Here is a 21,207-nt window from a genome sequence, read left to right as displayed (position 1 = left end):
TTCCCGGGCCCCGCCTTCCGGCGAGGGGCGGACGCTGCAGTGCATGCCGGAGGCTGTAGTTCGGCACTGAAGACGCTCCGACTCGGAAGTCAAGCATTGCTGGGGGCGGTAGTTCTGCCGTCTTCGCGGCCGTCAGCGTGACGCTGACGCGCAATGGTTTGGTATCGGTAGGCGCCTGGTCGTCATCTTCTCAGTCATCGCACTGTTTGGCCACCCTGACTTCCTCAGTTCACATTCCGACTGTTAGCTTTCAGTTCTTGGAAGATAGCTGGGCCAGGTTCCTGCCTGCGCTCGAGCTTAAGGCACTTTTACTGGGGAGTCAAGTGACCAGAGTCATTCTTTCAGAAGTGGTCCCCGGGCAGTGTGACCCCCAAAATATACGCTCAGCCTCTAGCGGCTGGGCACGCCGTGCAGTCGTTCACTCAGCAGGTGTTTCAATTTAAGCGTAGCCTTTGTGCCAGGATCTGGGCATGTGTTGAATAAAAGAGTCACTCTGACCTTGGGTAGTTTATGTATTATTTATATATGTAATATATATGTGTGTATACATATGTATATATGTGTGTAATTTATATGTGTATTATTTATATGTAGTGAGCAAGGCGGACCTGGCTTCATCAGGTCTCTTTCTAAGTGTAATGTGTTAATTACAAAGTCTTTTCCTGCACTCCGTGGGTTTTCATGGTTTAGTGGATGAAAATTCCTATTTTCACTGATGGTTTGCCTATGGATCCCGTTCTGAAATGTTTGCTTGGCAGCCCAATACTTAAGACTGCCCACACGTATTAAAAAACATATGACTGTTCAGAGGGAAATGATTTGGTGATTTATATCCCCTGGACCCTTATTAGACTGAGTTCAAAGACCCTTGATTCAACAAACTTTCGTTGAGCTCCTAATATTCATTGAGCACAGAGAGAGAGAGAAAAGTCAGGTTGTTAGTGGCAGTGTACTGTAGGTCCCATAGCATTGTGTTATAGAAGGGACAAGTACAAAAAGGAGAGGTAACAAATAGCCTGGGATGGAAAACATGATCTGGGATGGAAAACATGATCTTTGAACAGCATCATAAAGGATTAGTAGAAAGTGGATGAATGAATAATCAAATTATCACACAACCCAAGTTAATGGCATTTGAATTGAGACTGTACTGTGGCTGACTTTGGGACAAATTATCCTCAGGAACAAGAAATGATTGCATAACCGTAGTAAGGAAAAGTGTTTTCTTCTTTTGACTCTAATTAAGCTTTCATTTAATTGTTTTCTTCTGTTGACTCAAATTTGTTTAATTCTTACAGTTTTTATTCTGGTAAATAAAAACATGATAAATAATCAAATTTTTTATTTGTCATTGACAGTTAATATAAATTAAGTAAAATATTAATTCAGTTGTGCACTATTATCAAAAGTTTTCCAAATTTCCCATAAAATGACCACGTCTAAATATATAGCCTAATGGTCAAAACAAGTTCAACAAAAGATTATTTACAAATATGAGAAGACTGTGGTCCTATAACTCTTTTCTCCACCAAAGTGAACATGTAAATTGTTAGTCCAAGAAAATCACAAACTCTATTAGAAGAATGTACTCCAAACAAGTGATGGAACAGTACCAATTTCTCAGCCTTCCTTTGGCAGCACTACTTTTGATAAACATTCTCCAAGTAAATTGTAGATTTCTAGCAAATACAGTAGACATTTTAATCTTGTCAAGATAATGTAAGGAAATGCCCTGAAAGATTTTTAAATTGACTATAATTACCAATATCAGTCCTTAAGATAATTTTGCTGAATAAATAATTGGAGGGTTTTTGTTTGTTTGTTTGTTTTTGTTTGTCTGGGTTTTTTTTTCTACCACATAGGTTGATTGATGCTTAACACAGTGCCTTTCCCGTCTTACTTGAACTCAGGTGGTCACCCTCAATTCTTCTATTGCTGGATATTACTAACGTATTTAGCTGTTGTGTGAGTGTGTGTGTGGTTTTTTTAAAAACCCTTTTCTAGTCCCTTCATTGTCTTTGCATGCATTATCTTCCAGGATTCTTCTCTTTTTTGGACTTCTTCCCTGCCACCAATGTGCTTCTTGGTGGGTAGTTATCAGCATATACAGAGTTCATTTTCCATTGTATCAAAGACTGAATGACACAGGTCTGCTCCGTCTCTGATCATTTACCTGCATGGGGGTCCAGTTTAATACTGTTCCTTTGTGGCTATTTTGAATACTCCCAGCTGCATAAATACACAAGAACACACACAAAGATATACTCAGGGACAATCACTAAATAGCCTTTCCCTTCTGGTTTTCTAAGAGAAACCAAGGTACAAAAAGGAGGCCTCCATGGATCTAGGGTCAGTAACTGAAGCCAGGTGGCCTATCTTCTCAAGCTGCTTCTTTCACTACCCTCTTGCTGATTTGAGAAACAGCAGGAAAATGAATGACAGTTTAAATTTGATTTTTATTTTTGCCTTTCCCCAAATCTCTGCCATCCTGTAAACTCCACCAACTTCTTAGAAAAGGAAGCTCTTCTGTGGTCTAGGCATGTGAAAGTGTTTTAGCAGCAGTGGCTTTAGGTTGTCAGAGATAAAGCCATGCCACAATCCAGATTCAGTGAAGAGTTTCCTGAAAGAATCCAGATGTTGGTGCCATGATGGTTTTCTTAAGAGGTGAGGGACAAACCCTGCTCTTGAGCCAAGCCACTGTGACTCCTGGAGTTTAGCTAAAGCTAAAGGATGGCCCCCTTGAAGGTTGTTTGGTTGGGAGGAACTACACTGTGGACAAAGAGGATAGAAACTAATCCAAGGTGCCAGAAATTAACCCTTGCCATAGCTTAGGTTCTCCTAGGTAGTAGGCTTCAGAAGGAAAATATGAGCTTGGAGGTCATATGAAGGTCTATTTATCCTATATTATCTCTAGTAACTCTGGCAGTAACAGGAGCAAAATAAATCTGGACAAATGCAAGGCGTTTAGATGAATCTGGCAGTGTACACTGGGCTTGTATCAGACATCAAGCAGGCAAGGCTGGAAGATTTGCTTTCTTTGTGCTCAAGGTTTTGACCATCCTGAAGGAGAATCATTTTGGCAGGGAGTACTTAGTAGTCTACTGCAGGCTTCTCTTGGGTCCAACTGCCATCACCTGTCAATCCACAGGGATGCCCAGCAGGTCACAGCTGACATCCCACAGCCGCCTTGCTACTGTCTCATTACGAGCCTGCGCAGAGACCCATGCCACATGGCAGTCACTGGAAAGGAAAAAGAAAGGCTTAAAGCACAGGGTTAAGAATGGAGTCTGCTCTCTGCCTGGGATAAGGACTACAACAGAAAAACAACCCAGGGATGACATGTGCTTTGGGCGCTTCACAGGACCAATGTTTGTCCTATCTCTGCATCCTCCAATGTTTACCTCAGAGAAAATGTAATTACCATTTTAGAGCTCACTAGACCACACCAGATCAGAATGCTTTGTTTGATATATAATGTGTATCATTTAGTCTTTATATTCCCCTTTGTGTATATATATGTATTTAACTATAACATCAGTGCCTGCCTGACTACTGTGTATGTCCATCTTATTCAAACATGTCTCTAAGGTCCACTCTATAGCACCTTGTACAGTGTCATGTAGCTGAGATACTGCTATTTACATTGGTCATAGATGCTTGGAGTGGTTAAAAAAAAACCTTCTTCTTTCTGGTCTGCCTGCAGTTATAACTGTTTTTAAACTCAAAGAACAAGCCTTATAAGTGTAGTACTTCTGTTTAAGGGAACTCACCAATACCACCAGCAAAACCTGCCATTTCTGAGTGAAAAGACTATCACTGATGACCAAGAGGGTCTGGATGACTCTCTGGAAATGATTTGGCCTCTGTAGGCCTCTATAGCCTCCAATGCACTAAGCCTTAAATTCTTTATAAGTTTATGGTGAACAGCAAATGATACAAAGGACATGAAAACGCCCTGTAAGCTAAGACATGCTGTAAAAATTATTCAAATACAAAATTCAAATATTACATACAATAAGAGTTACTGAAGTATGGTTATGACATCAGCATGGTCATGATGCTGATATTTCCAGTGGGACTTTGGTAAGTATTAATCAGTATAGGTAAAAGAGTGACCAATTTCAAAACTTACTATAAAGCTACTGTAATCAAGATAGTGTTATACTTGCATAGGGATACACACGTAAATGAACGGAATAGAATTAAAAGTACAGAAGTAAACCCTCACATTTACAGTCAATTGATTTTTGGTAATACTACTGTTATAGACTGATTCATGTCCCCCCAAATCCATAGGTTGAAGCTCTAACCCACATGTGACTATAATGAAGATAGGGTCTTTAAGGAGGTAATTAAAGTTAAATGAGGTCATAAGGGTGAGGCCTTAATCCAATAGAACTAGTGTCCTTATTAAGAAGAGAAGCAGACACCAAGAATATATGCACACAGAGGAAAGGCCATGTGAGGACATAGCAAGAAGGTAACCATCTGCAACGCAGAAGAGAGGCCTCACCAGAGACTAGCCCTGCCAGCATCTTGATCTTGAACTTCCAGCCTCCAGAACTGTGATAAAATAAATTGTCATTTAAGCCATCTAGTTTGTGGTATTCTGTCATGGCAGCCCGAGATGGACTAATACAGCTATCATGACAATTCAGCAAAGAGAAAATAATCTGTTCAACAAATGGTTCTGGGACAATTGGATATCCAAATGCAAAAGAATGAAGTTGGAAACCCTACCTCATACCATATACAAAAATTAACAAAAATGGATCATAAGGAATTCCCTGGCAGTCCAGTGGTTAGGATTCTGCTCTCACTGCCAGGGGCCCAGGTTTGATCCCTGGTCAGGGAACTAAGATCCCACACGTTGTGTGGCATAGCCAAAAAAAAAAAAAAAAGTAGAGAGGGCAGACAGCAGAAGCAAGAAGAACTACAATTCTGCAGCCTGTGGAAGAAAAACCACATTCACAGAAAGATAGGCAGAGGACTTTGTACCAGATGAAGGAACAAGATAAAACCCCAGAAAAACAACTAAATGAAGTGGAGATAGGCAACCTTCCAGAAAAAGAATTCAGAATAATGATAGTGAAGATGATCCAGGACCTCGGAAAAAGAATGGAGGCAGGGCTTCCCTGGTGGCCCAGTGGTTAAGAATCCGCCTGCCAATGCAGGAGACACGCGTTCGAGCCCTGGTCCAGGAAGATCCCACATGCTGTGAAGCAATGAAGCCCGTGCGCCACAACTACTGAGCCTGTGCTCTAGAGCCCGTGAGCCACAAATACTGAGCCTGCTCGCCTAGAGCCTGTGCTCCGCAACAAGAGAAGCCACCGCAATGAGAAGCCCACAAACCGCAACGAAGTGTAGCCCCTGCTCGCCGCAACTAAAGAAAGCCCGCACACAGCAACAAAGTCCCAACACAGCCAAAAATAAACAATTAAAAAAAAAAAGCTGCTCAACATCACTAATTATTAGAGAAATACAAATCAAAACTGCAATGAGGTATCACCCACCTCACACCAGTTACAATGGGCATCATCAGAAAAATCTACAAACAACAAATGCTGGAGGGGGTGTGGAGAAAAGGGAACCCTCTTGCACTGTTGGTGGGAATGTAAATTGATACAGCCACTATGGAGAACAGTATGGAGGTTCCTTAAAAAACTAAAAATAGAATTACCATATGATCTAGCAATCCCACTACTGGGCATATACCCAGAGAAAACCATAATTCAAAAAGACACATGCACCCCAATGTTCATTGCAGCCCTATTTACAATAGCCAGGTCATGGATGCAACCTAAATGCCCATCAACAGACGAATGGATAAAGAAGATGTGGTACCTATATACAATGGAATATTACTCAGCCATAAAAAGGAACGAAATTGAGTCATTTGTTGAGACGTGGATGGATCTAGAGATTGTCATACAGAGTGAAGTAAGTCAGAAAGAGAAAAACAAATATCATATATTATTGCATGTATGTGGAACCTAGAAAAATGGTACAGATGAACTGGTTTGCAGGGCAGAAAAAGAGACACAGATGTAGAGAACAACGTATGGACACCAAGGGGGGAAAGTGGTGGGGGTGGGGGCGGGGGTGGGGGTGGGGGTGGGGGTGGGGGTGTGATGACTTGGGAGATTGGGATTGACATGTATACTCTGATATGTATAAAATGGATAACTAATAAGAACCTGCTGTATAACAGGGAGATCAGCTCGGTGCTTTGTGACCACCTAGAGGGGTGGGATAGGGAGAGTGGGAGGGAGGGAGACGCAAGAGGGAAGAGATATGGGGATATATGTGTATGTATAGCTGATTCACTTTGTTATAAAGCAGAAACTAACACACCATTGTAAAGCAATTATACTCCAATAAAGATGTTAAAAAAAAAAAGAACCTGCTGTATAAAAAATAAATAAAATAAAAAGAAAAACAAAGGATCATAGTCCTGAACTTAATGTTAAAACTATAAAACTGTTGGAAGAAAACAGTAATAAATCTTTGTGACCTGGGGCTAGGCAATGGTTTCTTAGATAAGACACCAAAAGCATAAGTGATAAAAGAAAAAATAGATAAATGAGACTTCATCAAAATTAAAAACTTCTGTTCTTCAAAGGACACCATGAAGAAACTGAAAAGACAAACCAACAGAATGGGAGAAAATATTTGCAAATCATATACCTGATAAAGGACTCATATTTAGATTATATAAAGAACTGTTACAACTAAACAACAAAAAGACAATCCAATTTAAAAATGGGCAAAGGATTTGAATAGACATTTCTCCAACAAAGATATAGAAACGGGGAATAAGCACATGAAAAGACGTTCAACATCATTAGCAGGAAAATGCAAATGAGAACCACAATGAGATACTACTCTATACATACTCAGATAGCTAATATCAAAGGACAGACAGACAATAACAAGTGTTAACAAGGATGTGGAGAAATTGGAACCCTCATATACTGCTTGTGGCAATGTAAAATGGTGCAGCCACTTTGGAAAACAGTCTGATAGTTTCTCAACAGCTAAAGTAGAGTTAAAATATGACCCATATTCCAGTGAGATTACATTTCTGGGTTTATACCCAAGAGAACTATCCATACAAAATGTGTACATGAATGTTCAAAGCAGCATTATCTTAATAACCCAAAAATGGGAAAAAATCCAAATGCCCATCAACTGATGAATGGACAAATGAAGATGGTGTATCCATAAAATAAGATATTTGGCAATAAAAAAGAATGAAGTATTGATACACCCTCTAGCATGGATGAACCTTTAACATGTAATGCTAAGTGAAAGAAGCCAGTCACAAAAGGCCATATATTATATAATTCCAACTGTATAGGCAAATCTATAAAGACAAAAAGTTGTAGTAGTTTCAGGCAGAAAAGAACAACCAGTGCAAAGGTCCTAAAGCTTCAATCAAAACAGACTTCTATGTTCATGTCTTGCTAGCGGTCTACATGGCTGCTGTTGGATCTTCAAAATGCTTAAAATTAAGAATCCATTGTACTGGAAAGGCTCTTCAAAAGTCAATTCAATAATTATGGATTTGAAGCTGACTCTAAGCCATTCAGTCAAAACCAAGATAAAGGGTTATTTAATTTTTTAAAATCCCCAGGGAAGAAGAATCCAGTCACTCTTGGAAAATCATTCCAGTGTACAAAACTAAATAATCTATCTTCTTGCACTTCAGACCTGCATTTCCAACTATCCGCTACACAGTTCTACTCACATATCTTATGGATAACACACTCAACATGTACAGAGCCGGGTTTATTACGTAGTGGGCAATTGTTACTCTTTGGTTGAACACCCACCCCACACATTTTTTTGGCAATAGAAACCTGATTTCTTTCTATGGAATTACCTCTGCCTCTTGGATATAGTTTGAAGATCCCATTAATCAAATGCCTGCCTGTCCTCCTGTAGCCAAGCTAGTGGGGGTGAGAGAATGGAGGCGATGATCGGGGCAGGAAGGAGACCCAATGCTTCCTCCCTGGAGAGTGGATGGTGGGCAACACAACAGACTGAAGACAGCTGGTGTTCACTCACTCCAGCAGCAGGGTCCTGGCCAGCTGACTGGCCATTCTGACAGTTCGAAGCCTGACTCTTCAGTCTTCCCTTCGAACCTAGGAGTATCCCCATATTTTAATAAATTCTCTTCTTGCTTATGTTAGCCAGCGTCCATTTCCACTGGTTTGGAATCAAAGAACCCTAAGTTATACACATTATTTATCTACATCTTCTGTCTCAGTTAATGTCACAATTAATCTCCTAATAACTCAGGCTTGAACCCAGGTCACCAAATCCTCCTCTACCCCCTCACTTGTTGGTCATCAAGTGGTAAAAATTCTGCCTCTTCAGGGTCTCTCACTTAAACCATTCTCCTCATTCTGGCTGTCATTACCCTACATCAGAAACTCATTCTCTCTCATTTGGGGTACTTCATTCATTCATCAAACGGAGTTACTAAGGATATTTTTCTAAACCACAGACCAGACTGTGGCTCTCTCTACTGAAACAATTTCTGTGGCTCCTCTCTAAGCCTGGCATTATAGGCCTTTCATGATCTGACTGTCTACCTTTCATTCCAATCTGAATTTATTTACAGCCCTTTCTCCAAAATTTCGGATTATTTCCACAAAATCTTGAAGGTGGAGGTGAAACCGTGTTAAAATTTTGATCTTATGTGATATCTGGAATTTGCTTCAAATTAATATGGAATGAGAAAAATATGGGAAGGGGTAGTGGATGGGGATGGGGCAGGATTGGCCATGGGTTAATGGTTGTTGAGGCTGATTATGGGTATATGGGGATTCAACATGCTATTTTGTCTACTCCTGTGTACATTCAAAATTCCCTACAATACAAAGTTTAAAAACTCTTCACTTATTCAAGAAGGGAGTCCACTGATACTATTTTAGTCCTGAAGGTAATGGAGAAATACAGATTCAAATTCTTTTTAATGTGAAAAAATAGAACTAGGAGCCCAAAAAGGAACAAAGAAAACTAGACTGACATAAAAAAATGTAGGAAGAAAAGAAACAACCAGAAAGCATAATCATCCATATAAAAGATGGCATGAATAAAATCAAACTTAGCAGTTACCACAAAAAAATGTGAATGGGTCAAATTCCCCTATTAAAAGATAAAACAGCATCATTAGCAGCATCATTAACTACCCTCATCCCTAGAGTCAAGAGACAAAAGCCATATTGGACAATGTACTTTTTAAAAAAGGTAAGGTATACATACAGACAATGGAATATTACTCAGCCATAAAAAAGAATGAAATAATGCCATCTGCAGCAACATGGATGGACCTAGAGATTATCATACTAGGTGAAGTAAGTCAGACAGAGAAAGACAAATATCATATGCCATCACTCATGTGTGGAATCTAATTGTTAAAAATAACACAAATGAACTTATTTACAAAACAGAAACAGACTTACAGATATCGAAAACAAACTTATGGTTACCAAAGGGGAAACGTGGTGCGGAGGGATAAATCAGGAGCCTGGGATTAATATACACACACTACTATATCTAAGATAGATAACCAACAAGGACCTACTGTATAGCACAGGGAACTCTACTCAATATTCTATGATAACCTATATGAGAAAAGAATATGAAAAAGAATGAATATATGTATATGTATAACTGAATCACTTTGCTGTACACCTGAAACTAACACGACACTGTAAATCAACTATAGTCCAATATAAAATGAAAATTTAAATAAATAAACACCCCTCCCCCCCCAAATAAATAAAAAGGGTACGGTACACCAGACAAATCCAAATTATTTCCTGTGGGCAATAAAATTCCATCTTCAAAAACAGATACATTCATACCTGAAATGGTTCCCATTTAGAACTTCAAGACCTTCTGTTAAGGCACAGTACAGGCTGGTCTGGGCTCCCTGCTGAGGGGTCTTGATGAAGAAGGAGAAAAGCCACCAAATCCATCTCATGAGGTATGAGTGCCGAACCAATTCAGAGTTGACTGTGCCAGGGTGTACAGAGTACGTTGTAACGCCAGAGCCTGATGTGGGGATGCCATATAGAGAGGAGAAGACAGGACTTGATGTTGCCAAGTGACCAAAGAGAGCAGAAGACATGAATAAACATTTGCCCCATGTGGACTCCTTTCCCATGATGCTATCGCAAGCACTCCTCACAGTAATTTATACCTTCATTTCACAGATTACAATTAAGGCTCAGAGAGGTTATTAACTGCTAGGAAGCAGCAGAGCCAGGACCTCTCAGAAGCACTTGACACTGTTGACCACTCTCATCCTAAAGCTGCCTTTTCATTGGCTTTCATGATCCCACACCTCTTCTGGTTTTTTTAACCTTTCTGGGATGCATCCTCTTGTTTCCTGGACCGGTTCATCATCTTCTACCCAAACTTTAAATGTTAAGAGTTCTCATGGCTCACTAAATTCCCTCTCTGTAACTTTATAGCACTCATTTTTATCTATGGTCCAAGTGGCTCCTTTTAACACTTGGCTGACAATAAAAGGCAGTATAATGTGGTGGTTAAGGGTATGGACTTTGTAGTCAGACTGCCCAGTTTCAAATCCAAGCTTTACCACTCACTAGCTGTGTAACCTACCTGATGTTGTGACTTAGTTTCCTCATCTGTAAAATAGGGATAATTATAATACCTACACCTCACAGAGCTGTTCTCAGGATTAAATGAGTTCATGTGTAAAAGAGCTTAGAATACTGTCTGGTGCATGATAAGTGCTAAATGACACTTATGCATGTGCTATTTCAGGTCCCCAATTCTTTTCTAGAAACCCTGGGGTCAGAAATGTTTCCAATTTTTTAAATTTTATTTTATATATATAAAATGTCTATTACCTACTCTCCCTAGTACAGGTGAGGTTTTGCTGCCAGATGAGTTTTGGTATCAAGCTTAGGAAAAAACAGTTTTCAGGCCTTTGTGGATTTCACAATTACAGAAAAAGGACTGTGGACCTGTATTATTTTCCACTTGACAGCTACTCTAGATGACCCATAGTAATGCAGACTCAGAGGTCCAAAACTGACTTCATGTATTTAAGGCCAAACCTGGTTCTTGCAGTGTTCCCTATACTTTCAACCAGGCAGGCATACAGGACCAGTCCTTAAGGATCCACCACCTCACCATGCATCTCCAATCAACAAGCCCTGTGATTTTCACATCCTAAATATCTCTCAGGAGTGTCTATTACCCTCCATCTCCACCACCCTAGTCCAAGCTACCCTCACTTCTTACCTCAACCACAGAAATCACCTGCTGCATCCACTCTTGCCCTCATTTTAAAAAAGGATTCCATTTTAACAGTTTTCCATTGTTCTTAGAATAAACACTAAAATCCTTACTGTGGCCTCTCTGGATTTCACCTTCACCTACCTTACCAGTCTCAGCTCAGACCTCTTGCTTTCTACATTCTAACTATGACTGCCTTTTCTCAGTTTCTCAAGCAGAGACCAGACCCTCAGCCATTCTCTTCCTTCTGCCTGGAATGTTCCTCAGCCCCCTCAGCTGCCTCACCCCACCCACACTGTAACCCATTTAATTTCTAATCATCCTGCAAGGGCTCAGCTTGCAACTCACTCCCTCAGAAAAGTCCTTCCTGTTCCTTCAGACTGAATAAGGTTCTCCCCACCACCCCCCTGCCAATCCATTATAGGTCCTCGTAATTCCCCTTTATAGCATTTATCACAATTATAATTAAATAACAACAACAAAAAGGAAACTGTCTAGACGTTGTTCAGGAAATGAATAAACTAAAGCACATCTATACTATGAAACACAATGCAGCCAACAAAAGTAATGGGGTAAATCTCTATGTACTACATGGAAAGATCTCTTAGATACTGTGTTGGAATTTCACTTCCTTATGTATGATATATACATATGTAAATGCACAAGAAAATAATTGGAATGGGGCACATCAAGTTGTTGACAGTGGTATCTTGAGGGGAGAAAAGCAGAAAGGGAAGAGAGGAGAATAACTATATACTTCCATCTTATTTGAACTTCATACAATGAGAATTATTCATGCATTACTAGACTGATTTTACATGTGACAGTTGTATAAATACTTGCTAATTATTTCTCTCTCCCATTGGATGTGAACCACTCCACCCTCAAACCCGTAATCCAGTGTGTAAAATAGCATGGACGCTGAATACGTGGCTGTTGAACGGCTGAATGAATGCCTCTTCCGTCATGCCCAGGTTTCTTTCATTGCATCATAGCTATTTCCCACCTAATCCTCATACCTATCAGGTTTTCTCACTCGTGTGGCCTCTGCTTTTATCTGATCCTCACAGCTGGGTCCATCTCTCCACTTCCAGGCCACCCTAGCTCCCTGACCAACCTTTGGATAGTTTTCACCATCCAGTTACCCTGATCTATCCCAAGCTGATAAAGGATGTTATGCCCTGGGCATAGACATAACTCTCCATCTCACAGCTGTCCATGTGGTTTGACGATCCTGTTCCAACGATGGGGCTAATGTGTCTGATACCTTCAGCCTGAATTCTGCCTGCCTTAATCCTAAGCAACTCTAATTGTCCACCCTGGATTTCCTGTTCTATATATTGGAAATCCATAGTAGACCGTTCTAAGGACCTCTGTTTATTTGTGACTGGAGACTCCCCTCCTCAAGCATACGTTTCCCTCTTGTTTGACCCTTTGTTGTTAGGGAGACCCCCTCCATAGTCCCAGCACCTGTTTTATCCTAATGGTTGTAGCCAGTGCCAGTTCTGGTGCCTCCCTTCTATCTAGTTTCACTACGAGTCAAAAAACTTGATTTGCTCATGAGGCCTGAATTAATCATGACAATAACCCGTGAAGCAGTCCCATTTTACATATGAGGAAATAAGTCTTGAAAAGTTAAGCAACTTGCTGCAGGTCATGCAGCTAGTAACTGCCAAAGCCCAGCCTTCAGAATTTTCCCTTTACCTCCCAGTCACCTCCAACATTCAGTTGTGGGCTGTTTACTAAAACTATACCCAGGTAGAGCCATGGAAGCAGGTCCTGTCCAGAGGATGGGCTCCAGAAAACAGTTCCTATTCCTGTGGCTTTTAGCTACTTCCCATTGACTCATGTCTCCACACTCATTTCTTCTAAGCCTACCTTTTAGCCTCCGGGCGAGTTCCTGGGTAAAGAGAATGTTGGCTAACTTGCTGTGACAGTAGGCCAGACCTGCATGGTAGAACTTCTCACCCTGCAGGTTATGGAAATGGATCCTTCCCAGGTGATGTGCTAAGGAAGACACATTCACTACCCTTGATGGGGCTGATTCCTTCAACTTCTCTAGCAACAGGTGGGTCAGGAGGAAGTGACCTTTGAGAAAAAGTAGAATTAACAGAGTTAAGGGCCAATGTGAGGGTGAAGGGAGTAGTGGTGAGCCGGGCTCAGCTATGGAAGGCAGAGCATTCAAGAATAAGGCTTTTTGGGCTTCCCTGGTGGCACAGTGGTTGGGAGTCCGCCTGCCAATGCAGGGGACACGGGTTCGAGCCCTGGTCCGGGAAGATCCCACATGCCGCAGAGCAGCTGGGCCCGTGAGCCACAATTACTGAGCCTGCGCATCTGGAGCCTGTGCTCCGCAACAAGAGAGGCCGCGATAGTGAGAGGCCCGCGCACTGCGATGAAGAGTGGCCCCCACTCGCCACAACTGGAGAAAGCCCTCGCACAGAAACGAAGACCCAACACAGCCATAAATAAATAAATAAATAAAATTTAAAAGAATAAGGCTTTTTGCCTCATTAATTCATTATCAACTACAGAATAAGTTCAGTGACGGTTTGGGGAAATAGGAACAGCCAAAGACATGAGACATCTTTCTAAGAGGTAGGTCTGGATTATGTGAATATGAATATGAAGTCATGTCTTATTCCAACTTTGAATAACATCACTGTTTAAGAGCAGGTGGCCTCTACTTGATGCTGGCCACAAGCGTCGCTACAAAGAAAGCAACACAGCCCCCAATCCAATTAGGTTGTTCAAAAATATTCTAAGGTAAATTGAATCTGAAGCACAGATTAAAAAGTGGGAGGAACCTCAAGCGAGCCTGAGCTTTCAGGCAGGACCACACTATTTATTATACACTTATAGTCTATTATGGCCCAAAGGTCTAATCACACCACAAAGAAGGCTCCATATGACCCTAAGTTTTCCAAGGGGAACTTTAGTTTCCCTCTAGCTTTGTGATGAGACACAATTTCTTACCTAAGTGGTTGACTCCTATGTGCATCTCAAAGCCGTCGGCTGTCTTGGAGTAGGGACACATCATCACTCCTGCATTGTTGATCAAAATGTGGAGATGCTTTTCCTCTGCAGGGAAGAGGGGATGGAGTGTGGAAGTGGCCAGCCACAGCTGTTACATCTTTGAAATCTGCCCCATACCCATGCTTTGAAAATGAGGATGCATGGCTTCAATCTTTCCTCTATTTTCCTCTCATACTTATTTTGTTTTTTTTTTTCATTTTAAGACTTTAGCTGAATCATACATACTCTTAATACAGGGCAAAATTCCACCTGACACTACCAAATGGCCTTTCCAATCTTTCCAATTCAGGAGCTACTTACTCAGTGCTTTTGGGAAGTGTTCTGTCTATCTCTCCCAACAGAAAGACTTCTCAAGCTGAATGGGAAATCCCAAAACAAGAGAAAAAGGATACTCTCTATGCCTCCCTGCCGCTCGGATTCAGGCCCCCAAAGAAACACTGGTTTCACCTCTTTGTTTCATCTGCCAACTCTCTCTTATGATTTATTTCCTCATGTGAGTTGTAATTTCTGACTAAAAGTATGTATCAGTGGAAGTTGCTTCCCTTGGGAGGCCTAGATCCCTGGGTTATGAGGGAATAAGCCTACAGTGTGCTCTTGGACTCAATTTTGATGTGATACTACGGGGTTTTACACTAATTTCTCAGCTCAAGTTTCTTGCACCAGTTGGTGGTGTGAATGAATTCCCTCCCACCTCATAAATGATGTCAGCTTGAAGTTCTAATTTCTTGCAGATGACCGTTTATCCATCCATGCTCTAAAGAGATGATAAGCTTCTTTGTCATATGCCTGAGCTGGTGGCCTGGGTTTTTTTTTAAGCTCCCTGTACCAAGGACCAGATGGCTTTTTGTGAATCCCAACCTTATGTGGAGCCTCAGATACAGACAGCAACCCAGCCCTCAACATCCTGAGGTCTCATCTCCTATCCCTGTACGGATATTTGGACTCCAGACCTTAAAGCCCATATTGAGTTCTGGTACACGTATGAGATTTCTGGCTTTAGTTCTTATGCACTGCTATGAATTTTTGAATTCATTTTTTGTTTCTTCCTCTTGAGTATTTCCCTTTGTTACTAATGAGTTCAGCTATGAATCAGAAGTTTTTGGCTATATTCTGTCTAGCATTTCTATGTGTCAGAGAGGGAGAGGAATCTTTTCTTTTTAGCTAAGTCTGCAATGTTGATTGCAAGACCCACAGCATAGTCTCCAGTTCCACACTTACCTGCTAAGAAGCCCTTAGCAAAGGCTCGAATAGATTTAGTATCAGCCAAGTCCAGTTTCCGCACCAACACCTGTTGGTTCCCTGTCATGATCTGGATCTCTCTGGCCACCAACTCCCCCTTTTGCACATCCCGGCAAGCTAAATATACACGGGCTCCTGTCAACCAACATATAAAAGAGACAAACTGTCGGCTCTGTTTTTGAGTGAGCATCAAAGACCTAATACTAATGTTAAATGTTATTTTCTACTGTATTTTTAAAAAAGGAATTACCCCTACTTCACACAGAGGTATCTGATGAACATATCAGGAAAGAAAAATAAATCAATAATATTCATTGTGTCCATTATATGTAGAACATTGTACTAGTATCCGACCAGCAAATCAGCGGGGCACTTGGAATGTTCTTGAATTCCAAGACTGGGAGGAAATAATGAGAATGGTCATCATTGCAAGGGATAAAATAGCAGTAGCAAGAAGAAGACCTAAATAGACATTTCTCCAAAGAAGATCTACAGATGGCCAATAGGCATGTGAAAAGATGTTTAACATCGCTAATTATTAGAGAAATGCAAATCAAAACTACAATGAGATATCATCTAACACCAGTCAGAATGGCCATCATTAAAAGTCTACAAATAACAAATGCTAGAGAGGGTGTGGAGAAAAAGGAACGCTCCTACACAGTTGGTGGGAATATAAATTGGTGCAACCACTATAGAAAACAGTATGGAGGTTCCTCAGAAAACTAAAAATAGAATTACCATATAATCCAGCAATCCACTCCTGGGCATATATCTGGACAAAACTATAATTCAAAAAGATACATGTACCCCTATGTTCATAGCAGCACTATTCACAATAGCCAAGATATGAAACAGCCTAAATGTCCCTTGATAGATGAATGGATAAAGAAGATGTGGTACATATATACAATGGAATATTACTCAGCCATAAAAAAGAATGAAATAATGCCATTTGCAGCAACATGGATGCAACTAGAGATTATTACACTAAGTAAGTCAGAAAGAGAAAGACAAATACCATATGATATCACTTATACATGGAATCTAAAATATGACACAGATGAACCTATCTACAAAACAGAAACAGACTCACATAGAGAACTAACTTGTGGTTCTCAAGGTGGGGGTGGTGGGGGATGGATGGACTGGGAGTTAGGGATTGGCAGATGCAAGCTATTACATATAGAATGGATGGACAACAAGGTCCTACTGTGTAGCACAGGGAGCTGTATTCAATATCTTATGATAAACCACAATGGAAAAGAATATATTAATAAAAGAATGTATATATATGTATAACTGAATCACTTTGCTGTACAGCAGAAATTAACATTGTGAATCAACTATACTTCAATTAAAAAAAACCAACAGTGGCAGGAGGGAATTAGAAGCAGATGAACTTGCCTCTTTGAGCTAGCTCTTTGGCTGTCTCCTTCCCGATGCCTGTGTTGGCTCCAGTGACCACAGCGACCTTCCCAGGAAGCTGGATGGTTGAGGTACACACCCCGCTGGACAGCATTTTCCTGCAGACAGAGGAGAGCTCATCAGTTCTTCATTCTCTTTGTCTCAGCCAGAGATTCCTGCAACACCCCCGTGTCTACAGGCCCCAAGGCTGAGGGCTGTTTTGGTTCCTTCTACTGCTGTCTTTTTATAGATTAAAGGAAGGTTGGAGGAAAGAAAACAAAATTTTCTGCTCTTAAGATTTTCTTGCTCCGGCTTCCCTGGTGGCACAGTGGTTAAGAATCTGCTTGCCAATGCAGGGGACATGGGTTCGAGCCCTGGTCCAGGAAGATCCCACATGCCGTGGAGCAACTAAGCCCGTGCACCACAACTGCTGAGCCTGCGCTCTAGAGCCTGTAAGCCACAACTACTGAGCCTGTGTGCCACAACTAGTGAAGTCCGCATGGCTAGAGCCCGTGTTCCGCAACAAGAGAAGCCACCGCAATGAGAAGCCCACGCGCCGCAACTAGAGAAAGCCCGTGAGCAGCAATGAAGACCCAACGCAGCCAAAAATAAAAATAAATAAATAAATTCATTTAAAAAAAAAAGATTTTCTTGTTCAAATGTTTCTGCTCTTGCTTGAGGACAGAAGTGATTCTATTATAAGGGCAAACCTTAGCACTGTTCCCTGCAGTTACAAGAACTGATGAATATCTGTTTAGCCAGGCTCCTGGTGGAGCTCTTTCTTAGGCTTAGGAAATCACAAGACTCAGCCTAGGAAAAGAAAGAACTGGTCCACTGATGTTAATCTGTCCATAACTGGCACTTTATGGCCTTGATAAAACAGCTTACCCAACACAAAGTTAAAATTATGAAAGCTTGTCATCCTGGACAAAACGAACAGAAACACACACACACTTAAAAATAAGACAAAGAGGGACTTCGCTGGTGGCGCAGTGGTTAAGAATCCGTCTGCCAATGCAGGGGACATGGGTTCGAGCCCTGGTCCGGGAAGATCCCTCACGCCGCAGAGCAACTAAGCCCGTGCGCCACAACTACTGAGCCCGCACGCCACAACTACTGAAGCCTGCGTGCCTAGAGCCCGTGCTCCACAACAAGAGAAGCCACCTCAGTGAGAAGCCTGCGCTCAGCAACGAAGAGTAGCCCCTGCTCGCCGCAACTAGAGAAAGCTTGCACACAGCAACGAAGACTCAACGCAACCAAAAATAAATAAATACATTTAGAAAAAATAAATAAATAAGACAAAGAATAATGTAAATAAGTACAAAGGGGAGCTGAGATTCAAGTCCTGGTTTCACTAATTTGAGTCCTTCTTCCTTCATCTTGCTTCTCCAAAAGAATGAATGCACAAACAGGTATTAGTAGGCCTCGGATTGTTCTTTTCTCTGCAAATCTTGGGGGCTCAATTTAAAACAATTTGTTGACTGGGAGATGCATTTTTAAGAGCATTTCAACCTTTTTCATTGAACTTAGAATTGCAAAGTACACACTTCTAGCCACTCAAGTTCCTGCTTAGAACAAACAGGCCATGAAGGAAGCAAACTAACTCAAGGTGACCACTAACGGATATCTTCCTCCTCAGAACAAGCCTCCCTGCTCAGTTTCCCACATCCCTTCAGCTTTAGCTCGAGGAGCCACAACACATCAGGGCCTCTACCCAGCTCTTCCTTCTCCTTAACCAGCAGGAAGAAAAGAGACAATCAACTATGAAAGTCCAGCTCTGGTCGAGCCCCCACGACCTAGCTAGGTGGTTTGGAACATCACCCTTGGAGTGTAACCTTCCTTAGAAAAACCTTGCTGAGGTATGAGCACTATTTTCAGTTCAGGTTCAACTCTTCACTGAGATTCTATGTGGATAAGAGGATGTCATGGCGGAAAGAGATAAAAAGCAGCGTTTCGGCCGAGTACGAACACCCATGTGTGCCTAGAGGTGGAAGGACTGCGTGTGCAGAGGGGAGGAGAAATACAACTGGAGGAGGGGCTCGAGGGAGGTGGGGAGAAAGGGAAGAAGGGGTGAATGTGGTAAGAAATGGCACAGGGTGAGCTAGCGCGCCTTCCAGTTCCACTCAGACACTGACCGCGTCCCCCTTCCCCCGCCCATCCAATCCCCACCGAGGGAAGGAGTGTGTGTCTTCAATCACTGGTCCACCGTCACTCCTGGTGATTTACTCAGCACCAATCAGCAGTGTGCAACTCGCTGCTGATTCTCCGGGGCACTCAGCCAGCCATTGGCTGATGTGTCACCTGGTCAAGAGACCACGACCCTCAACCTCTCCTCCCCACCCCCAAACGCCAGAGCAGGACTCGGACCACCTCCCACCCCCAACTCCTGCTGCGAAGGCAGGTAGAAGGCAGGAGAGTGTGATGAAACCCTTTCATTTCTCTCCTTTACTACATCCGTGCAGAGAAAAAGCAAATCTAACAGCAACAAGAGAGCAAGCAATGGAGCTGCAGATGTCACGATTCGCGTTGAGGAAACAAAGCAGGGTGCTCCGGACTGCAGCCCCTTCCCACGGCCTGGGGTCTCCTGGTATCGCCCTCCTCACCCAGGGCAGCTGGACCTCCTCCGACCAACCGAACTCCCCTACTTGGAGCCCCGCGGGGAGTCTTCCTTTCCTACTTTTGAAGAACAGAGCTTCGATGGGGATGAATGTTCCCCCCGAAGACTTCTCAAGAGAAGGCAATACATTTGCACAGACCTGATCTGGGGTGCAGCGATGTACAGGAGAAAGGGGAGGAGGAGGAGCAGGAGCAGGACCCCAATCATCTCGCGGGGAGGCAGGTGCGGCTGCCGGAGGTGAGCGAGATGCCCCAGCGGTGCTCGCCGGCTGTGGCCTCTTTTCCAAGACACGCCCTAGTAAAGTGCGACAGCCCGGGGAGTAAAGCCGTCTGGGAAATGTAGTCCAAAGCTTGGCATGTGAGCACACTGTTCCCAGACGCTGAGAGAAGCTGAATTTTGCACCAGATACGCAACGGGTCCCCAACCAGCTAGGATCTAGGGCCTTTGCGATCATCGAACCAGCTCTCCCATGGCCCTTCTGGCCACCATGAAATCTCCCCAGTCCTCTCTGTGCCGGTGCCTAAGTCCAGACCCTGGTTCAGTTTTCCCCAATTATGGGTAGGCGGTTACCGCATGTTTCTCCTGGAGGTCAAATATTGGCGTCTGGGAAATGTTCTAAGGCTGATTGCACAAAGGAGGAGCCGTTGGAGTCTGACAGTTGAGGGGGAGGGGGGAATCTTTCCTCCTTAGGGATTCCTTCACTCAAAGAAGCAGAAGCAATCGGTCCCTGAAGACACTACCAGGAGAATCATTTTATTGTGTCTTTGTGGAATTATAATGAAATATAAAGTATAATATCATAATTTTCCTGGTGTTTGAGTGTTAATTGATGATAGAATATAGTTTTCTTGATGACTTGGGTTAGTTATATTAACTCCCAGGGTAGCAATGGATTTCTCAGATTAGCACAGTTGGTTTTGCCTACTCATGAAAGTATTTAATCCTGTCTTGAATTAAAGCCATGGAAACTCTCTGGGAACAAGCAGCTTCCCTGGTCAGTCACTCCTTTCAGTCTGCCCTCTAAGGACTATGTCTCGTTTCCTTGGGGGTGAAGGTGGGGAATGTTTTAAGTCATTATCTGTCTGTGGTCCCTGACTGCACACAGTAATGTATTCTGGTTCTTCTGGATAATTCATTTCCATTTGATTGAAAGACACATATTCCAAGCTCAATTTGAACCAATATATTTTATAGCAATTGGTGAGGAGAGGGTTTCCTTCACACAATACAAATTTCTACTAATTTAACATTATATTAAATAAGTCATCAGATTTTGTCACATGCTCATTATTGGGTTACCTAATATTTGAATAGAGTTTTACACCTGTATTAAAAGCCTTTCCCATGTTTTGTTCCTTATTCATTCACTCATTTATTTGACAAATGTTTATGGTATTTCTACAATGTACTAGGCACTGTGCTGAGGTCCAGCAAGGAGCCAGGGAGAAATTACCTCTGCAACAAGTGATCGGGGCTTCCCTGGTGGTGCAGTGGTTAAGAATCCGCCTGCCAATGCAGGGGACACGGGTTCGAGCCCTGGTTCGGGAAGATCCCACATGCCGCGGAGCAACTAAGCCCGTGAGCCACAACTACTGAGCCTGTGCTCTAGAGCCTGCAAGCCACGACTA

At 42.3% G+C, this 21,207-nt stretch overlaps 1 protein-coding gene across 2 annotated transcripts; it reads right to left on the bottom strand.

Moving 5' to 3' along the window:
* Window positions 1-2,883: 2,883 nt before the first annotated feature.
* On the bottom strand, window positions 2,884-19,866 carry RDH11 (retinol dehydrogenase 11). Of its 2 annotated transcripts, none has more exons than XM_068543766.1 (7): window positions 19,719-19,866; window positions 16,963-17,081; window positions 15,535-15,690; window positions 14,257-14,361; window positions 13,162-13,371; window positions 9,879-10,068; window positions 2,884-3,240 (listed from the first exon to the last, which is right to left on the bottom strand). In XM_068543766.1, the coding sequence occupies exons 1-7, from the start codon at window positions 19,784-19,786 to the stop codon at window positions 3,138-3,140; spliced, it is 951 nt and encodes a 316-aa protein (XP_068399867.1). In that variant the 5' UTR covers window positions 19,787-19,866; the 3' UTR covers window positions 2,884-3,137. The 2 variants fall into 2 exon arrangements, with proteins under 2 accessions (XP_068399867.1, XP_068399875.1); XM_068543774.1 differs by having other exon boundaries at window positions 13,252-13,371.
* Between the last annotated feature and the right edge of the window lie 1,341 nt (window positions 19,867-21,207).

This window comes from Eschrichtius robustus, chromosome 1, assembly GCF_028021215.1.
Source record: "Eschrichtius robustus isolate mEscRob2 chromosome 1, mEscRob2.pri, whole genome shotgun sequence".
NCBI classification, from domain to species: Eukaryota; Metazoa; Chordata; class Mammalia; order Artiodactyla; family Eschrichtiidae; genus Eschrichtius; species Eschrichtius robustus.
Note: the sequence above shows the minus strand (reverse complement) of the source record. Positions and strands in the feature narration are given on the sequence as shown.